This window comes from Oncorhynchus gorbuscha, linkage group LG05, assembly GCF_021184085.1.
Source record: "Oncorhynchus gorbuscha isolate QuinsamMale2020 ecotype Even-year linkage group LG05, OgorEven_v1.0, whole genome shotgun sequence".
NCBI lineage: Eukaryota > Metazoa > Chordata > Actinopteri > Salmoniformes > Salmonidae > Oncorhynchus > Oncorhynchus gorbuscha.
The window spans coordinates 32,306,472-32,323,971 of record NC_060177.1 but is presented as its reverse complement, the minus strand read 5'-3'; the positions used below and the strand labels follow the sequence as shown (position 1 = coordinate 32,323,971).

The window sequence follows — 17,500 nt, the reverse complement described above, 5'->3', positions numbered from 1 at the left end:
TGTTTTGGAGCACGCCAAGTTTCGACGCTCCGTCGCTCTTAGCCGTTTCCAAAATCAAAGCATCAGAGCTGCAGTCAAACTCTCCTCCTCCTCCTCTACGTCTCGTCTCACCGTGTGCCTGAAGCGGCGCGGCTCTCTACGCAGCAGGGGAAAGGCAGGGCTGCGGGTAGGAGCGGGACGGGGGGGACGGGTGGGGGGGGCGAATGTAGCAGACTGTGACACGTACCTGTCAGCAGGTACTCCAAATAATTGGTAAATTACTACCGCGGGATAGGAGGAATCTCTCTTTTCTTTCTGTTTGATGAATATTTGAAGTCGTAGAACAACGCCGCGCGTTTAGTTCGGCGAGTCGGGCTATCACGCGCATCGAGGAAGAGGAGCAGCTGACGCACGGCGAACAGGAGGGATCCTACTGTACTGCTTGGTGGAGACAGACACTGAACAGAGAGCACTGGGAGCACGGCGTGGAGACCGTCCTTGTAGTCGAAGCAGGTCTGAACTAACAAGTGGCATAAACGTATACATTGAGACAGTGCTCAACCAAGTGATATATGCTCTCTGTTACTGGCTGACACTGACACGCCCACACACTACACTGACATACTCACTCTCACACACTACACTGACATACTCACTCTCACACACTACACTGACATACTCACTCTCACACACTACACTGACATACTCACTCTCACACACTACACTGACATACTCACTCTCACACACTACACTGACATACTCACTCTCACACACTACGCTTACATACTCACTCTCACACACTACACTGACATACTCACTCTCACACACTACACTGACATACTCACTCTCACACACTACGCTGACATACTCACTCTCACACACTACGCTGACATACTCACTCTCACACACTACACTGACATACTCACTCTCACACACTACGCTGACATACTCACTCTCACACACTACGCTGACATACTCACTCTCACACACTACGCTGACATACTCACTCTCACACACTACACTGACATACTCACTCTCACACACACACTGACATACTCACTGACATACTCGCTGACTCTCACTCACACACTACGCTGACATACTCACTCTCACACACTACGCTGACATACTCACTCTCACACACAGTACACTGACATACTCACTCTCACACACTACACTGACATACTCACTCTCACACACTACGCTGACATACTCACTCTCACACACTACACTGACATACTCACTCTCACACACTACACTGACATACTCACTCTCACACACTACACTGACATACTCACTCTCACACACACTACACTGACATACTCACTCTCACACACTACGCTGACATACTCACTCTCACACACTACACTGACATACTCACTCTCACACACTACACTGACATACTCACTCTCACACACAGTACACTGACATACTCACTCTCACACACTACACTGACATACTCACTCTCACACACTACACTGACATACTCACTCTCACACACACTACACTGACATACTCACTCTCACACACTACGCTGACATACTCACTCTCACACACTACACTGACATACTCACTCTCACACACTACACTGACATACTCACTCTCACACACAGTACACTGACATACTCACTCTCACACACTACGCTGACATACTCACTCTCACACACTACGCTGACATACTCACTCTCACACACTACGCTGACATACTCACTCTCACACACTACGCTGACATACTCACTCTCACACACTACGCTGACATACTCACTCTCACACACTACACTGACATACTCACTCTCACACACTACGCTGACATACTCACTCTCACACACTACGCTGACATACTCACTCTCACACACTACACTGACATACTCACTCTCACACACTTGGAAGCTAAACCCTTTTTTCCCCCATTTCGAATGAATACCATAGAAAGTTCACTTACTCTGTGGACAAATGCGTTTTAACTTTGGGGAATCTTCACCCCCTGCCAATTCGAAGGGAGCCATTGGGCTCATTGTTTGTCTGTTAATGAAACATCTTCACGTTGCTCTTTCATCGGCCTCAAACTCACTTTATGCCACAGTCAATTAAACCCCTTAGGGCCGCTCTAGAACGCGTTTGACATTTCAGCTCGCTCGTGTTAGGCACACCCATAGAACACTTTGCTTTGAGCTGTGTGGAGAGAAACAAACCACAGAGAAAGGAACATTTAAAGGGCCGTGCCACGACACTAGTATGAGGTGGAAAAACAGTAGCCCCAAGCACGGAACAGTCTCCAAGGGAATGTGTCCTATGTAAAGTTGCCATATCTGAGTTGGTGACTTATAATGGCAGGTTTTAGGATTATCTGAGGCAAGTGCGAGCTGGGGACATTGGATGCTATTGGTCAAAAGACACAGAATGGACTAGATTGAGGTTGTGGCACTAAAAAACTGTGACTGGGCTTGAGGACCTTGGTCCATATCGCCTGAATGAACTGGTTGTGCTGGGCATTGATGCAGTCATGCCTTAGATATGGCCAGAAGTGTAATGAAGCGTATGGGGCACATCCTCGATTCTTACCCCACAAAGCAAGGCCTCCTTCAGGGCTGACTGGACTTAGGGTGGCACACAGGCCTGTAGTTGAGCCCATGTTTCAGTGGTGTGAAACAGCTTGACATGTGAGACACTTCCCCAGGGTATGAGGTGACTTATCTGCCTTTTACTCTGTCTGCCATGGCGAGGCTGAGTCAATGAAGGCCAATGTCTGGCCAGTGGACCTCATTGGTAGTAGCCGCTGTTCTGCGCATTCTACGTTATTTTCTTATCCCCGTCACGATCCAAATCAAATTTGATTTTCTACAGCGTTCCATGCGACATGTCCATCTCAGATTGCGTTTCGGAGAAGAATGGGATTGTTTTGTTGCGGAGACGTTCGTGGTGGTACGTGTTTCCTCGTGTAGGTTGTATCAATAGGTCCAGTGTATTAGATGTCTGATCTCAGTTTGGTATGCTCAACAACCAGTAACCTGAACAACAGATCTCCTTTGCATTGTTTCCTGTCACTCTATGGGGACTGTGTCCAGCCTGCATATAAACAGGGGTGTTTTATATAGTTGTTTTTCCACTAGCGACATCTTTGGGTAGATGTTCAAGAAATCGCCCCCCCCCCCCCCCCCCCAATTGTGATGTGTTCATCTCAGCTGAGGATTTATGCGGAGACGCTTAAAAACGTAGATCTCGCACGGACCGGTGGAGAATCTATTATTCACGAAAGCTAATGCATTGTTTCTGTTGCTTTATATAATCCCCCTTCCCCCCCACCAGCATTTTCTCTGGCAGGTTGGCAGTAAAATCTGTATTGAAATGAGAAGTTTGAAAGACAAAACCACTAGCTCCTTATATGTGTAAACTGCGTTAAATCACACATTGAGCTTACAGAACAGAGCTTCAAATGTTAAATGGGGGTTGAAGTCTGCCTGAACTAATTTGTAGGGCTTTGCACCATGTTGACATTTAAATGGGATAAGAATAGAAAACTGTATGCCGACCTATTTTGAAGATGCTTTCGGAATACATTCACATCAGCGCCGGTCTATAATTAATAAAAATAGACAGACTTTCTTGCTCCAGATTTGATTGTAATACAACCTTATAAACACTACAGGGATGGGGTGGGGGGGCGGAGAGAAAAAATGGATGGGGGCAGGAATTAAGAGGGAAGTGGATTGCACACACCTGGTTTTGCAGGAGATTGCGTTGGCTGGCTGCTGTGCTATCACATTACTGTGATCCAGCCCCTGTGTTTGTGAGAGAATTGAGGAGAGGGACCGGCAAAATCAGCATGCAAATAACGGCACATTGTTAACTTAATCAGATGCAGGAGGAAAAACTATGGAGAGGGAGGGAGAGAGGGAGAACGGGAGAGGACGGAGGGTAGGAAGGAGGGATGTAGAGGAGGGAGAGAGGGAGAACGGGAGAGGACGGAGGGTAGGAAGGAGGGATGTAGAGGAGGGAGAGAGGGAGAACGGGAAAGGACAGATGGTAGGAGGGATGTAGAGGAGGGAGAATGGGAGAGGACGGAGGGTAGGAAGGAGGGATGTAGAGGAGGGAGAACGGGAGAAGGACGGAGGGTAGGAGGAGGGATGTAGAGGAGGGAGAACGGGAGAGGACGGAGGGTAGGAAGGAGGGATGTAGAGGAGGGAGAACGGGAGAGGACGGAGGGTAGGAGGAGGGATGTAGAGGAGGGAGAGAGGGAGAACGGGAGAGGACGGAGGATAGGAGGAGGGATGTAGAGGAGGGAGAGAGGGAGAACGGGAGAGGACGGAGGGTAGGAAGGAGGGATGTAGAGGAGGGAGAGAGGGAGATCGGGAGAGGACGGAGGGTAGGAGGAGGGATGTAGAGGAGGGAGAGAGGGAGAACGGGAGAGGACGGAGGGTAGGAAGGAGGGATGTAGAGGAGGGAGAGAGGGAGAACGGAAGAGGATGGAGGGTAGGAATGAGGGATGTAGAGGAGGGAAAGATGGAGAACGGGAGAGGACGGAGGGTAGGAAGGGGGGATGTAGAGGAGGGAGAGATGGAGAGGACGGAGTGTAGGAAGGATGGATGTATAGGAGGGATGTAGAGGAGGGAGAGAGGGAGAACGGGAGAGGACGGAGGGTAGGAAGGAGGGATGTAGAGGAGGGAGAGAGGGAGAACAGGAGAGGATGGAGGGTAGGAAGGAGGGATGTAGAGGAGGGAAAGATGGAGAACGGGAGAGGACGGAGGGTAGGAAGGAGGGATGTAGAGGAGGGAGAGATGGAGAGGACAGAGGGTAGGAAGGAGGGATGTAGAGGAGGGAGAGAGGGAGAACGGGAGAGGATGGAGGGTAGGAAGGAGGGATGTAGAGGAGGGAGAGAGGGAGAATGGGAGAGGAGGGATGTAGAGGAGAGAGAGAGAGAACGGGAGAGCATGGAGGGTAGGAAGGAGGGATGTAGAGGAGGGAGAGAGGGAGAACGGGAGAGGACGGAGGGTAGGAAGGAGGGATGTAGAGGGAGAGAGGGAGATCGGGAAAGGACAGATGGTAGGAGGGATGTAGAGGAGGGAGAATGGGAGAGGACGGAGGGTAGGAAGGAGGGATGTAGAGGAGGGAGAACGGGAGAGGACGGAGGGTAGGAGGAGGGATGTAGAGGAGGGAGAACGGGAGAGGACGGAGGGTAGGAAGGAGGGATGTAAAGGAGGGAGAGAGGGAGAACGGGAGAGGACGGAGGGTAGGAGGAGGGATGTAGAGGAGGGAGAGAGGGAGAACGGGAGAGGACAGAGGATAGGAGGAGGGATGTAGAGGAGGGAGAGGGAGAACGGGAGAGGACGGAGGGTAGGAAGGAGGGATGTATAGGAGGGAGAGAGGGAGATCGGGAGAGGACGGAGGGAGGAGGAGGGATGTAGAGGAGGGAGAGAGGGAGATGGGAGAGGACGGAGGGTAGGAGGAGGGATGTAGAGGAGGGAGAGAGGGAGAACGGGAGAGGAGGGAGGGTAGGAGGAGGGATGTAGAGGAGGGAGAGAGGGAGAACGGGAGAGGAGGGAGGGTAGGAGGAGGGATGTAGAGGAGGGAGAACGGGAGAGGACGGAGGGTAGGAGGAGTGATGTAGAGGAGGGAGAACAGGAGAACGGGAGAGGATGGAGGGTAGGAAGGAGGGATGTAGAGGAGGTGGGTAACAGTAATAAGAGTCGGGCCCCCCCCCCTTTGCGGAGGGCAAAGGGGAAGGGATATGTGTATGGGGGCGAGGGGTGAGGGGCCGAGAGGGGGGGAAGGGGGCTCGTTTCAGAAGATGATGCAGCCTCTCCAGAGGTCCTTCAAGTGGCTCAGACAGGCAGTTCAGCGGTGATAGCAGAACGCCGTCCGTGTTGTGAGCCCTGCCATCACCAGCCCCCCCGACAACAGATCACAGCTGTAGGACATGGGCGATTTAATATCCCGCATTATCGAAAGGCTGAGGGTAAAGGGAGGGGTGGTGGGGTGCGGCAGGCAGGCAGGCAGGCAGGCAGGCAGGCAGGCAGGCAGGCAGGCAGGCAGGCAGGCAGGCAGGCAGGCAGGCAGGCAGGCAGGCAGGCAGGCAGGCAGGCAGGCAGGCAGGCAGGCAGGCAGGCAGGCAGGCAGGCAGGCAGGCAGGCAGGCAGGCAGGCAGGCAGGCAGGCTAAACATGGCAGGTGCCCCCATGCTGCGGGTGACTGTCTAGGCTAAGCCATGTGTCACAGTGCCGTCCTTAAAGGTTTATTCACAAAAAATACATCCTAGGCTCATCATTTGACCAAAACATGGATGTCCTTTCATATGGCTGCAAGATCATTTTGATTTGTATATCTGGAAATGTCTTTTGAGTGTGTTGAAATGGCACGGTGTACCCTTAAGAGTTCACAGCTGCTACGCGGTCACCACTAGTGGGGATGAAATAGAGAGGTTAACGACCCGTGATGCATCGATCATGCAGCGATGCCTCCCGAATAGAATATGTACAGTCTGCAGCCATGGTAACATAAACAACATATTAGCATCATGGTGGTGGGTGTTAGCGATGACAAGGGTTCAGGAAAACAGAGAATGTGAGTAATGTCACTGATCACCAGCCACACGGCACTACACCGGGACAAATAAAGAAGAGGCCTTGTGTTGCTTCAAGAGCAAGACATCTTCAGGGAGGGAAGCATTGAATGCACTATACAGAGAGGTCATTTTTCGTTCAACATTACCAACCTTTATGAACACACATATGCACACACACGCACGCACGCACATGTGCACACGCAGGGAGAAGTTGTGTAAATGCAGACAGATCAGAGAGAGAGGAGTGTGGAGAGACACAAGTAATCTGTTCCTGGGCCAAACTGGCCCTTCAATACACACATCTCTTATTTACCTCAGTAGAATGAAACATAAAACAGTGTTTGTAACGTATACTGTCCTTTACCTCTCAGATTTTCTGTAGAAATATGTGTCCTAAATGTTATTTGTAGTAATTAGCTATTATCTTTAACAACCTCACCAAAAGGAAGCTGCTGCTCTGGGTTGGGTGTTTCATAGAGGAGAACAGGATGAGAGGTTTTTGTAGTGGAGTTCAGAGAGAGGCCTGTTTTGAAGTTTGACCAACTTTGCCTTATTCCGCTAATCAGAGTCTTGTCTTAGTGAAGCGTTGGCATGTAGGCAAACACTTCTGTCTGGCCCGCAAAATGGTTCCACTCGCTCTCTCTTCCCCCTTCTCCCCCTCTTTCCCTCTCCCTCCCTTCCTCTCGGATTCTAAGAAGAGTAGCCCCCACTGTTTCAGATGAAGTGAGATAAATACACGTTCCCTGATGTCCCGAAGGCTCCCCACCCTCCCTCCTGAGAGCACAACCCTCCTAACGCACTTCCTCTGCCACAATTAGTCCATAATAAATACACTTTACTCTTAATGCCGATAATGTGCCCTGCTCTCTGAATCTCCCTCTCTTTCCTCTCTTGTCTTTTTTCCCCCCACTTTCTTATTAAGCCACATTAAGACGTGACTTTGGGTCACACGAGAGGGAGAGAGAAAATGATGAATTATTCTCAGAGCTACTCACAGCTGCAAACAATAGCGGAAAAGTAAAATACAGATATTGTAACGTATGCAAAGAATCGAGAGCATTTGCAGTCAAGTCTCACTTCCTGATGGCTTTGATAAGATGAGTGGCTTTCTTAAACAGGATGTGTGCTGCTTTTTAAAAAACTGCTCTATGGACATGCCGAGTGCAGTTGCGTAACGGCCGGCCTTGACAGAGTGCCTGCAAGACTTGAGCGATTCCTTCACATGACGTCTCTCCAGATTAGCTTGAGATAGTTCATCAAAGTGATGGAATAAAGGAGATTTAGCATTGTCATATTAAAAAGACATGCAGTGGTTGAATATTTAAAAAGCCCATTTGCCTTGACAGAAGTGCTTTTTCACTCAAGAGCATATGGCTCCCCTACCTGTTTACTGGTCTCCCCTCATCTTCTCACGAAGAGGGGGGAAAAAAAGAGGAGAGAAAAATAGTTACTTTCAAAGATATTGAAGAATCGTTCAATTAACAGCGGCGTGATGTAAAATAATTACTTGACTTGCTTACCATAATGAGTATCTCTAATTATCCATACATTTGTTTGGTGAAAACTCCAAGCTATAGTTGTGAGGAGATGGTAAGTACGTTGAAGTAGCACCCAACCCCCCCTCTCCTCCCTTCCCTTTACAAAGGCAGCATCACTTGGCTTCGAGGCACAATTCACCTCCCCATGTATGCATACAAGCGTCGGAAAATAGTCAGGAGTGTAAAGGGATCTTTATTTTTTTTAATTAGCTATGCAACAATTAAAGGATTCACAAACTAAATTGAACCTTGTCTCCGTCGCCTCCCGGTTTGATTTCAGCACCTGTCACAACAACAGCCCCTGTTCAGCCATTATGCAAAACTTCCTAAGAACAGAACCAGCACGAGGAGGAGAAAACAGCAATTATTTCTGATATTCACTTATTTCAGGTGATATTGACATTTAGAGTTCAGAAGGAAAAAAAAGAAAAGGAAAATGACCTGAAAGGGAAGAAAACGTGGCCTGGTTGACTTTGTCAACCGGCGCTAGGCAGATATGGTTTTATTTTGCCAACATTAAAGCCGCTCTAATGCCTGTGAAAGTGTGATGATGGGTGACTCACTCAGCACTACCAGGATCCCTTTCTCATTTCCCACTGTAGAGTGAAAACAATCGCTGGGTTGATTGTACTGTTAGCATGTGCGCGCTGTTCTCTCTCCCTGTCTGCCTTTAAGAAACAGTGTTGGCCATGCCTTACCAGCGATGTGTCATTGCATTCATTTTCCAGTGAGTAGTATTCAAATGCAGAAAGGCAGCCCAGGGGAATGATGTAAAGCCATGATCGACCCTACACGGACAGCTACACTGTGGTCATTGTTCGCTGGGCTTTCTCTGCTGTAGGGTAACCATGCGTGATCAGCGATTCGACCGTGACTACTGTAGGACATGCCCCCACCCCCCCATGACAGAGGGTTAGGAGGGGTAGGAGGGGAGGAATTGCACAGGACAGAATACAGACAATCATTTATATGTTGGAAATTCTTCCCCATGATCTAGAATCATTTACTTTTCATCACTTTTTTTGTGCGCTAGTTTGCCCTCTGTCGCCTATCTCATCCATCTCCCTTCTTATTGTGAAACACGGTCTGGTTAACAAATGTTGGAGACAATTAATCCCCCACTCATCACAATGCGTAAAATCTACTGGCAGGAGTCTTTCCACACTGCTGTGACCACTATTGCAAGATATGCACATGAAAAAGGCACACACACATCTGCTGGTCATCAGAATAATACCAGGAATGGTTAGCATAAAAGGAAGCTTTGAGCTTTTGGCCCGGCTCCGGATGATGATGCGGCTGACCAGGACAATGAACTGTGGGAATTCGCTTGTCTCCCGTTGATCTTCCTCCTTGGCATCCCGAAAGCCTGTCAGACGCAGGGGATAAAAAGACAAGGCATTTTTCTTTCTCTCTTTTCTTTCTCTTTTTTTTTCTTTCAAGCGGAGGGGGCCTCATAGTGATCTGTGGAGATGAGCTGAAAGCCGAACTACCTGTTGACTAGTCCTCTTAAGAGACCTCAATGACATATTGTGTGGGACTACAGAGCAGAAAGGAAAAGCCCAGCGAGGTCGATTCATATTTGTCTCCGTTGTATAGCGTTCAAGTTCTTGCATATAGAATTGTTGTTTTGATGTGTTGGTTTACTTCATTCGTACTACGTTATGCAGCTAGAATCTTGGTGCTTAACTCATAAGTTAGCGTAGTTGTTGTGTGGGGTCTAGGGTATGACGTTGGAAGGAACGGACTGGGTTTATTCCACTTTATTTCACTTGTTGTGCTGGGAACCTTTCTGTTTTCGCCTCATTACAGCATGTAATAATCCAGTTCAGTCAAAGAGTATGGAGAGGAAGAAAAACAACTCCCTTTTTTATTGGGTTAATTAGAAGCGTTCCGAAGACCACCTGCAATAGACTAAACAAGCATGAGGAAATATTCCTATTAGCTTCAATTTACTGCCATGCTTAAAATGATCCCAGCTATCTCTACTTGTGTTGGTATCTCCTTTCCTTCTATATATATATATATATATATATATTTTTGAAATACACTTTCCTCAGAGTATGTAACATATGGCAAACACACTAATTTTCCATCAGGTTGTTTTTCCCCCTCTAAATGCGTTGATGATTTGGTGCGAATACGATGGAATTTCCTTACTTTGTGAATAATGATGGATTTATTAAAAGCAATGACCTTCATTATAACTTAATGAGGTATTTTGTTGTAATTAGTTCGTGGATTCTTGTCAATACAAAATAACAACTTCGTGTCTTACTGATGGCTTTTCCATTCATAATGTCTCCTTATAAACCTAGAATCTGCAGTTTAAACAATAACAAAGTGGTCAACCTACCTCTGTAGGTTGAGGGATGGGGCCTGGAGAAGTGTAACCACTTTCAAAATCATAGACAGAGCTATGGATGCAAGGACTGAACATCCATTATATCACAATGATCGTTTTAAACATGTTTTGAGGCTATACATTTTTTTTTTTACATTATATTGTTTACTAACATTCGAGTAAAATAAAATGTAAAATGTATAAGTTATATGATTAAATAATCAATTGGTATATATCATTCATTTATAAGTCCAAAAATGGTCGTAGCAATTACGGATTATAGCTTTAAAATGTCCAAAAGGTTTTATTTGGCCTGCATTCAGTTGACCCAGTTGACCCATCAATATCACATCAAGCAATACTTCCAAACGGTCTTTCATCAAATCCGAAACCTTCCCAAGAGCATGTTTAGCCATACTCTGCTTATGTGTTTTAGCCTTAGAATATGCAAATGTCTGTGGTATCCAGTGTATACATCATTTGAGAATACTCAACCTGACCAAGTGTTTTCTAATTCCTTCAACTATTGCATGCACTTTATAGGATCAGAGCACATGCTCGTTGCTTAGATAATGACACGGTACTGAGCCCAAATATATTCAGACAGAAATACACTTCCATTGTGTTAAAGATACCGTCCGTAATTAAGCTGTAGGTTGCAGAGCAATTTGCCCCCTGGGGGAAAAAAAAAGAAGAAGAGAAATCTGGTTATGTGCCGCTTTACTAAAAAACGGTGAATATTAACCACAAACTGTAAAGAAGAGCACTGCTGCACCTCTGTGAGAAAGTGCAAAAGGAAGTCTGGTGGCTTTGCAGGCGTCATTTCAGCCTTATCGTTAATGAAAGCATTGTTGTAGACACCAGACAAACGTCAGATCTGCTTCGGGTTAGAGCCAGCGTAGACGTTGCTACAGTCTGCTGTTTGGATGGCTGAGAGGTCAAGGTCAAGCATACAGACGCACAGTTACTCGGGAGCTACTTGTAAATGCTATCTATGACGGTGAGAAGTTACGACTTGTGACCCTGTGAGTTTCTAATGCGAACCACACAGACTTGTGAATTGCAATACCTGTGCACGAGAGAAGGACACATTGGATTACTGGTACTTACCCTGTAACAACGGGCACTACTTGCTCTATGTGAGTACATCAAAGCGTTTGCTTTTTCGGAAGCGGAATTCCATATGGATGAAATAAGACTGTCGTGATTACACTGAACACTCATTGTGTTGTTGTTCTAAGAGCATTGCTACCTGCATTGTTACACACAGAGGGCACTCTGATATTGAATTATTGTCAAAAGCAGTGTGTGCGTGCGTGCGTGCGTGGGCGTGCATGTGTGTTGATAGGATGGGGGGGGTGTCACATAAGAAATGCCCTTTTTAATCAGGAAAAAAATATAAAATGACTTGGGAGCAAGGGAAGCATATTAATGGAGTTCATTTGCATACGCTCGTCAGCAAGGATACGTTCAAAAAACAAACTGGATTTGTCAGTTCATTTCACATTATTCCATTGTCTATCTGCCTTTGTTATATGTTAAAGATAAAGCCGGAAATCAAATTGAAGAAAAGGGCAAGCTGCTATCTCTACAAATGAGCAACAGCTCATCAGTCTCGTTTGAATCATATATTTCTATGGCAAAAGGCAGCGTGCATGCAGGCCACTTTCAAAAAGGGGTTCCGTCTGATATTGGCAGAGTTTGCAAAGGATTGTGGGTGGCACATTTTAAGAGTCACTTCATTTTGTCTGGCGATGGACAATCCCTCCTAAGAGATCAGGATGAGAAAGTTGTCCGGGAAATGGTTTTATCTACCTGTGTATTCTCCCAACGTTGTATTTTGAAAATATACTCATATCAATGTAATATCATTACAGTGTCGCATAGACATTTTCTGAATGCTATTTGCAATAGTGCGGGATAGTATATTCGTGTCTCAGTCACATGATAATAAGCTCATACAGCTGTGCGTGACCTCGCCAATGTAAGTAGGCGCTACATACATGAGGCATGCCCAGTCATCACGCAGTCTACATAATATAGCCATTATATCCTTCGAGGGTTCATTTGATGACCTTCACCTGTATGACTAGACAATGATCACGTTCTAGAGAAGAAGATTGTATTCATAAGCAGCCCACAGACCGTATTCATATTTTCGAGATAAGAGTCAACACCAACCTACAGTGTTGGAGGAGCGGTCGGCTGAGGAACAGCCAGGCCTCATAAGTCTTCCCGGCGTGCCTCAGCATTGTGCTTCACTCCCACATCCTCTGTGTCGTGTGTGTGTGTACTGTACGTGTGTAGCGGCGGTTTGATTCAAAGCTATGTTTCTGTTTCTTTATGTTGTTCTGTCTAGCCTTGTCGGTTGGTGGGTGTCTGGGTTCGCACCAGTTAGAAGCTGAGAGAGAGAGTTGTCCTTGAAGTGTGTGCAGGTGCGTGAGTCTATATGTTGGGGGTGTCCCTTTTTTTGTTTTTAATGTTATCTTTATTTAACCAGGCAAGTCAGTTAAGAACAAATTCTTATTTTCAATGACGACCGAGGAACAGTGGGTTAACTGCCTGTTCAGGGGCAGAACGACAGATTTGGACCTTGTCAGCTCGGGGGTTTGGACTTGCAACCTTCCGGTTACTAGTCCACCGCTCTAATCACTTGGCTGCCCTGCCGCCCCCCTGACTTCACAGGAGTCTGGACATAAACTGGTCTCACTCCACTAAATGTGAACTCGTGTTATTCCAGTGCTTAGTCCCCGAAAGGAATTTTTATAATGATTATAATCATGTGTTATAGCACGCTGCCACTGTTACTAGGCAGCATAGTAATCAGCTTAATGAGATATTACACAGTGTTTTGTTGACCAAGGCAGAACTCACTTTATTGTGTCGGAAGCTTGACCCTGCCAGTTGCAAGGGAAGAACACACCATTATCCTTCTTAAGAGAGGGGAGGGCATCACAAACAACCCGGCAAGCAAGAAGACAACAACAGACTCTGCTTGTGTATTCCCTTCAGCTTGACGTTGTATGCTCTGGGCCGTTGAAACCATTCTTAATGGCTGGGAGGGCCTCTGATACATTGGGAACCCTTTCAATAACACCAACTGTTGTTTTCCTCCTCATTGGACGCCATGAGAGGAGGGGAAACGAAGGCAAGAGCAAAGTGATTCACATCAAATGTAATGTGCCTCTTTAATGGAGAATTATGCCTAGACAAGTGTCGCAGTAGGGAGATAAGAGCGTGTGTTTACTGAAGTAACCCCTTGGTTTTAAGTGCTATTGTTAATATCATAATTGTAGCATTGCGGCAGCTTCATGACAATGGCATTGCTCCGTTTCATTAAGGCGTGTAATTGGAGGAATCCTGATAGGATGGGCCCAAGTAGCATAATTATGCAGCGCCCGCCGCGTTTACCGTGTATTTATTGCATCCAACACTGTGTTGCAGTTTGAGAAAGTTCGGAGAGTTACAGTCTTCCAGCCACAAGTGTGAGAACATAAGCTGCACTGAAAATCAAAAGAAGAAAGTGACATTTCAATGGGCGGCAGGTAGCATAGCGGTTAAGAGCTTCCCCGAGGCGACTCGGTGAAAATCTGTTTTTGTGCCCTCGAGCAAGACACTTAACCATAATTCCTTCCGTAAGACACTCTGCTAAATTACATCTCTATTTCCATTCATCATGCACTGACAATTTACTCTAATACTTCTCTTCTCTTCCGGTTTTCAGATTTTTGGATGAGTCATAGCTCTTTTTTTAATGCATTGCTTATCAGGTTGATTGACTGTGGTTGACCGTTGTGATATCCTTCTCTCTTACAGGATGGAGGACTCTGGTTTGTGCCTTGGTGTGTCTTCAGCAGTATCGGACGCTGACAGAGACCATCTGAGCAACACAGTGCTAAATGGCCGATATCCCATCAGTCAGAAGCTCCACCAGCTGACAGCCCAGCTGGGCCACGCCTTTCCCGACCTACAGAGCCGACAGCAGATCCCTGAGGAGAAAGCTGCCACCCCATTGGATGAGAAGAGCCACGCTGCCCTGGCCAGTCAACCAATCAGCAGTCAGATGGCACTGCTCGCCAACCAGCTCAACCGGGACATAGATGCAAGTGCCCTGGCCAACCTGAATGGGCGTGTGGACCTGCAGCAGTTTCTCAATGGGCAGAACCTGGGCATCATGTCCCAGATGAACGACATTGAAGACGATGCCCGTAAGAACAGGAAGTACCCGTGTCCGTTGTGCGGCAAGCGATTCCGCTTTAACAGCATCTTGTCGCTGCACATGCGCACACATACAGGTGAGAAGCCTTTCAAGTGCCCCTACTGCGACCATCGAGCAGCACAGAAGGGCAACCTCAAAATCCACCTACGCACCCACAAGCTGGGAAACCTCGGTAAGGGACGCGGCCGCGTCCGTGAGGAGAACCGTCTTCTACATGAGCTGGAGGAGAGGGCCATCCTGAGGGACAAGCAGATCAGGAGCAGCAGCCTCCTTCAGCCAGCCCAGACCCTGCAGCACCAGCCACACCTTGGCCCTCAGACCCAGCAGCAACAGCCTGGCTCTGCTTGTGGCCTCCTCACCCCCACCAGCCTGGGAACTCCAGACTCCCTCTCCCAGCCCTCGTCCTCCCCCAAGCCGGTCAGTGCCCAAGATGACCAGGCCCTGAACCCACCCACTGGATTCCGCTGCACCTTCTGCAAGGGCAAGTTTAAGAAGCGGGAGGAGCTGGATCGTCACATCCGCATCCTGCACAAGCCCTACAAGTGCACCTTGTGTGAGTTTGCTGCCTCCCAGGAGGAGGACCTGATCAGCCATGTGGAAAAAGCCCATATCACGGCCGAGTCAGCTGCGGGACAGGGTGCAGCTGGTGGCGCTGAGAAGCCTGCCAACGAGTTCCGATGTGAGGTTTGTGGCCAGGTCTTCAGCCAAGCCTGGTTCCTCAAGGGCCACATGCGCAAGCACAAGGACTCATTTGAACACGTCTGCCAGATATGTGGTCGTCGCTTCAAGGAGCCCTGGTTTCTCAAAAACCACATGAAGGTCCATCTCAATAAGCTGGCTATCAAGAGCAAGCCCCCAGCAGAGGACATAAATGCTGTCAACACCATGAACAGCATGGCCCAGGAGGCCCATGCTAACCTCTACTCTCGCTACATCTCTTGCCTGCAGGGCGGCTTCCTATCCCCAGACAAACAGGGTCTGAGCGAGCAACACCAGATGCTGGCCAAAGCCGGCATTGCCATGAAAGAGAAGGAGATGCTGGGAAAGCTGCTGGGCCCAATGGCAGGGATGGGCCATGGCCTTGGCGAGGGGGAGAAGCGCTCTCTCCTGGGCTGCCTGAACCTAGTGCCCCCCCTGAAGTCCAGCTGCATGGAACGCCTCCAGGCGGCTGCCAAAGTTGCAGAGATGGACCCACTGAATAGCTATCAGGCCTGGCAGATCATGGCACGAGGCATGGCCATGGACCGTGCCTTTATGCCCAAGGAGCAGCACCATGAGCAGCACCATGAGCAGCACCATGAGGAGATGACCAATGCTGCCGGCATGGCCTTCACTAAAGAGAAGCATGACTACCCTATGATGTGCTCCAACGATGGCTCCAAGCAGAAGCAGCACAGCGAAGCTCTGCATGGCTCGAAGGCCGGCAGTGGAGCCATGATACCCCTGAAAGACGACGGCGTGGGCTTCGACAGCCACCGTGACTTCATGCCCCATCATGGCGGCCATGGCCTGGGCCTGGTCCATGGCCTGGAGTACAACCACCTGACTAGCCTGAAAGAGAAACCCACAGAATGTCCTGACTGTGGCCGGGTCTTCAGGACCTATCACCAGATGGTGGTCCACTCTCGGGTGCACAACAAGGAGCGGCGGCCCATAGAAGAAGCCATCCAGCAGCAGAACAACACCACAGGGCTGGATGAGCGGCGTGGCTCGGCCAGCGACCCCGAGTCCCAGTCCATCAGCAGGTCCACCACCCCTGGATCCTCCAACGTGACGGAGGAAAGCGGAGCCGGAGGAGGCCACTCCCAGACCGGCAGTGTCCAGGACGACAGCCCACACCCTTCCTCCCCATCCTCAGGTACGACTAAGTCATTACATTGAATAACGATCATTCCCATAGTCACATTATCCTTACAATCAGGACTTATTCCAATGTGTTCTTCATTATTTATATGAGGAGGACACGTAAGGGGGGAGACATTGTGTCCGAAGAGGGTAAATCCTTACACAAAGATGAGTTGGTTGATGGCTGGCACGAGATCTCGAACATACGCCATTTGCTTTGACATCCCTTCTACACAACACTGGACCCTAAGGAGTCCACTTAGACTGGAGAGAGAGGGAGGGGCCGGGGGGGGGGGGGATGAAATCAAAACTGCCTGTTCAAAAAGCCCACCACAAATCCAAGCTTCACATTCCGTGCATAACTGGGATACTTAACGCCCATGTTCGAATACCCGTCAAACACACACTCACACTGTTTTTACTCGAGAGGGGAGGCCTGTCTAAACACACACACACACGAACACACAGACACACTTTGAGTCACGCACTCACACAAAACAGCCGTACGAAGACGCTCAACTCCCATGACGGAGTTGTGACTTGTGTCATTCACACTGGCACATAGAACACAGACGCAAGAAGGGCTTTATAAATACATCTGAAACGTTGAGACACAGTGTACCAGTATGTGTCCCCGTGTAACATCAGTCAAGACTACGAGGACGGGCCAAACGTATTATGAGTGATTAAAACATCTCCTTAAACGTGGGAGGGAAAGCAATTCCACCGTAGCCAAATAAGAAAAAAGCAGATAAAGTGTACGTTTAGCAGGATTAAGAGAGGCTGTTCCTAATGATTAGAGAAGTTTTAAAGGTAACTTTCTCATTCCTCCGGGTGGAACACCACAAGCTAAGCGGCGCACCCGTTAATTAGGCCACGACTATGCGATAATCAGTTGGTTTAAGCTAAACAAGACACTAATTAAAGATATACATATAAAGCAGGTCATTTTTTTGACTTCATTTGCGGAGTGAAATGTGCTTTTAAGCCGTTTGAAAAAAAGTGGCTTATGCTTAA

At 48.1% G+C, this 17,500-nt stretch overlaps 1 protein-coding gene across 9 annotated transcripts in view; it reads left to right on the top strand.

Annotated features, from left to right (window-relative positions):
• LOC124035841 (zinc finger protein 536-like) overlaps positions 1–17,500 on the top strand; it is a 206,448-nt gene that overhangs the window by 78,497 nt on the left and 110,451 nt on the right. For 5 of the 9 annotated variants that reach the window (XM_046349630.1, XM_046349627.1, XM_046349631.1 and 2 more), the window contains one exon: positions 14,236–16,496. In XM_046349630.1, the coding sequence (XP_046205586.1) occupies positions 14,237–16,496 (2,260 nt within the window). In that variant the 5' untranslated portion in view covers position 14,236. Of the gene's footprint in view, positions 1–7,899; positions 11,559–11,578; positions 12,855–14,235; positions 16,497–17,500 lie in introns of those variants that run through there. The other 4 variants (XM_046349633.1, XM_046349625.1, XM_046349632.1 and 1 more) reach the window with 4 other exon arrangements.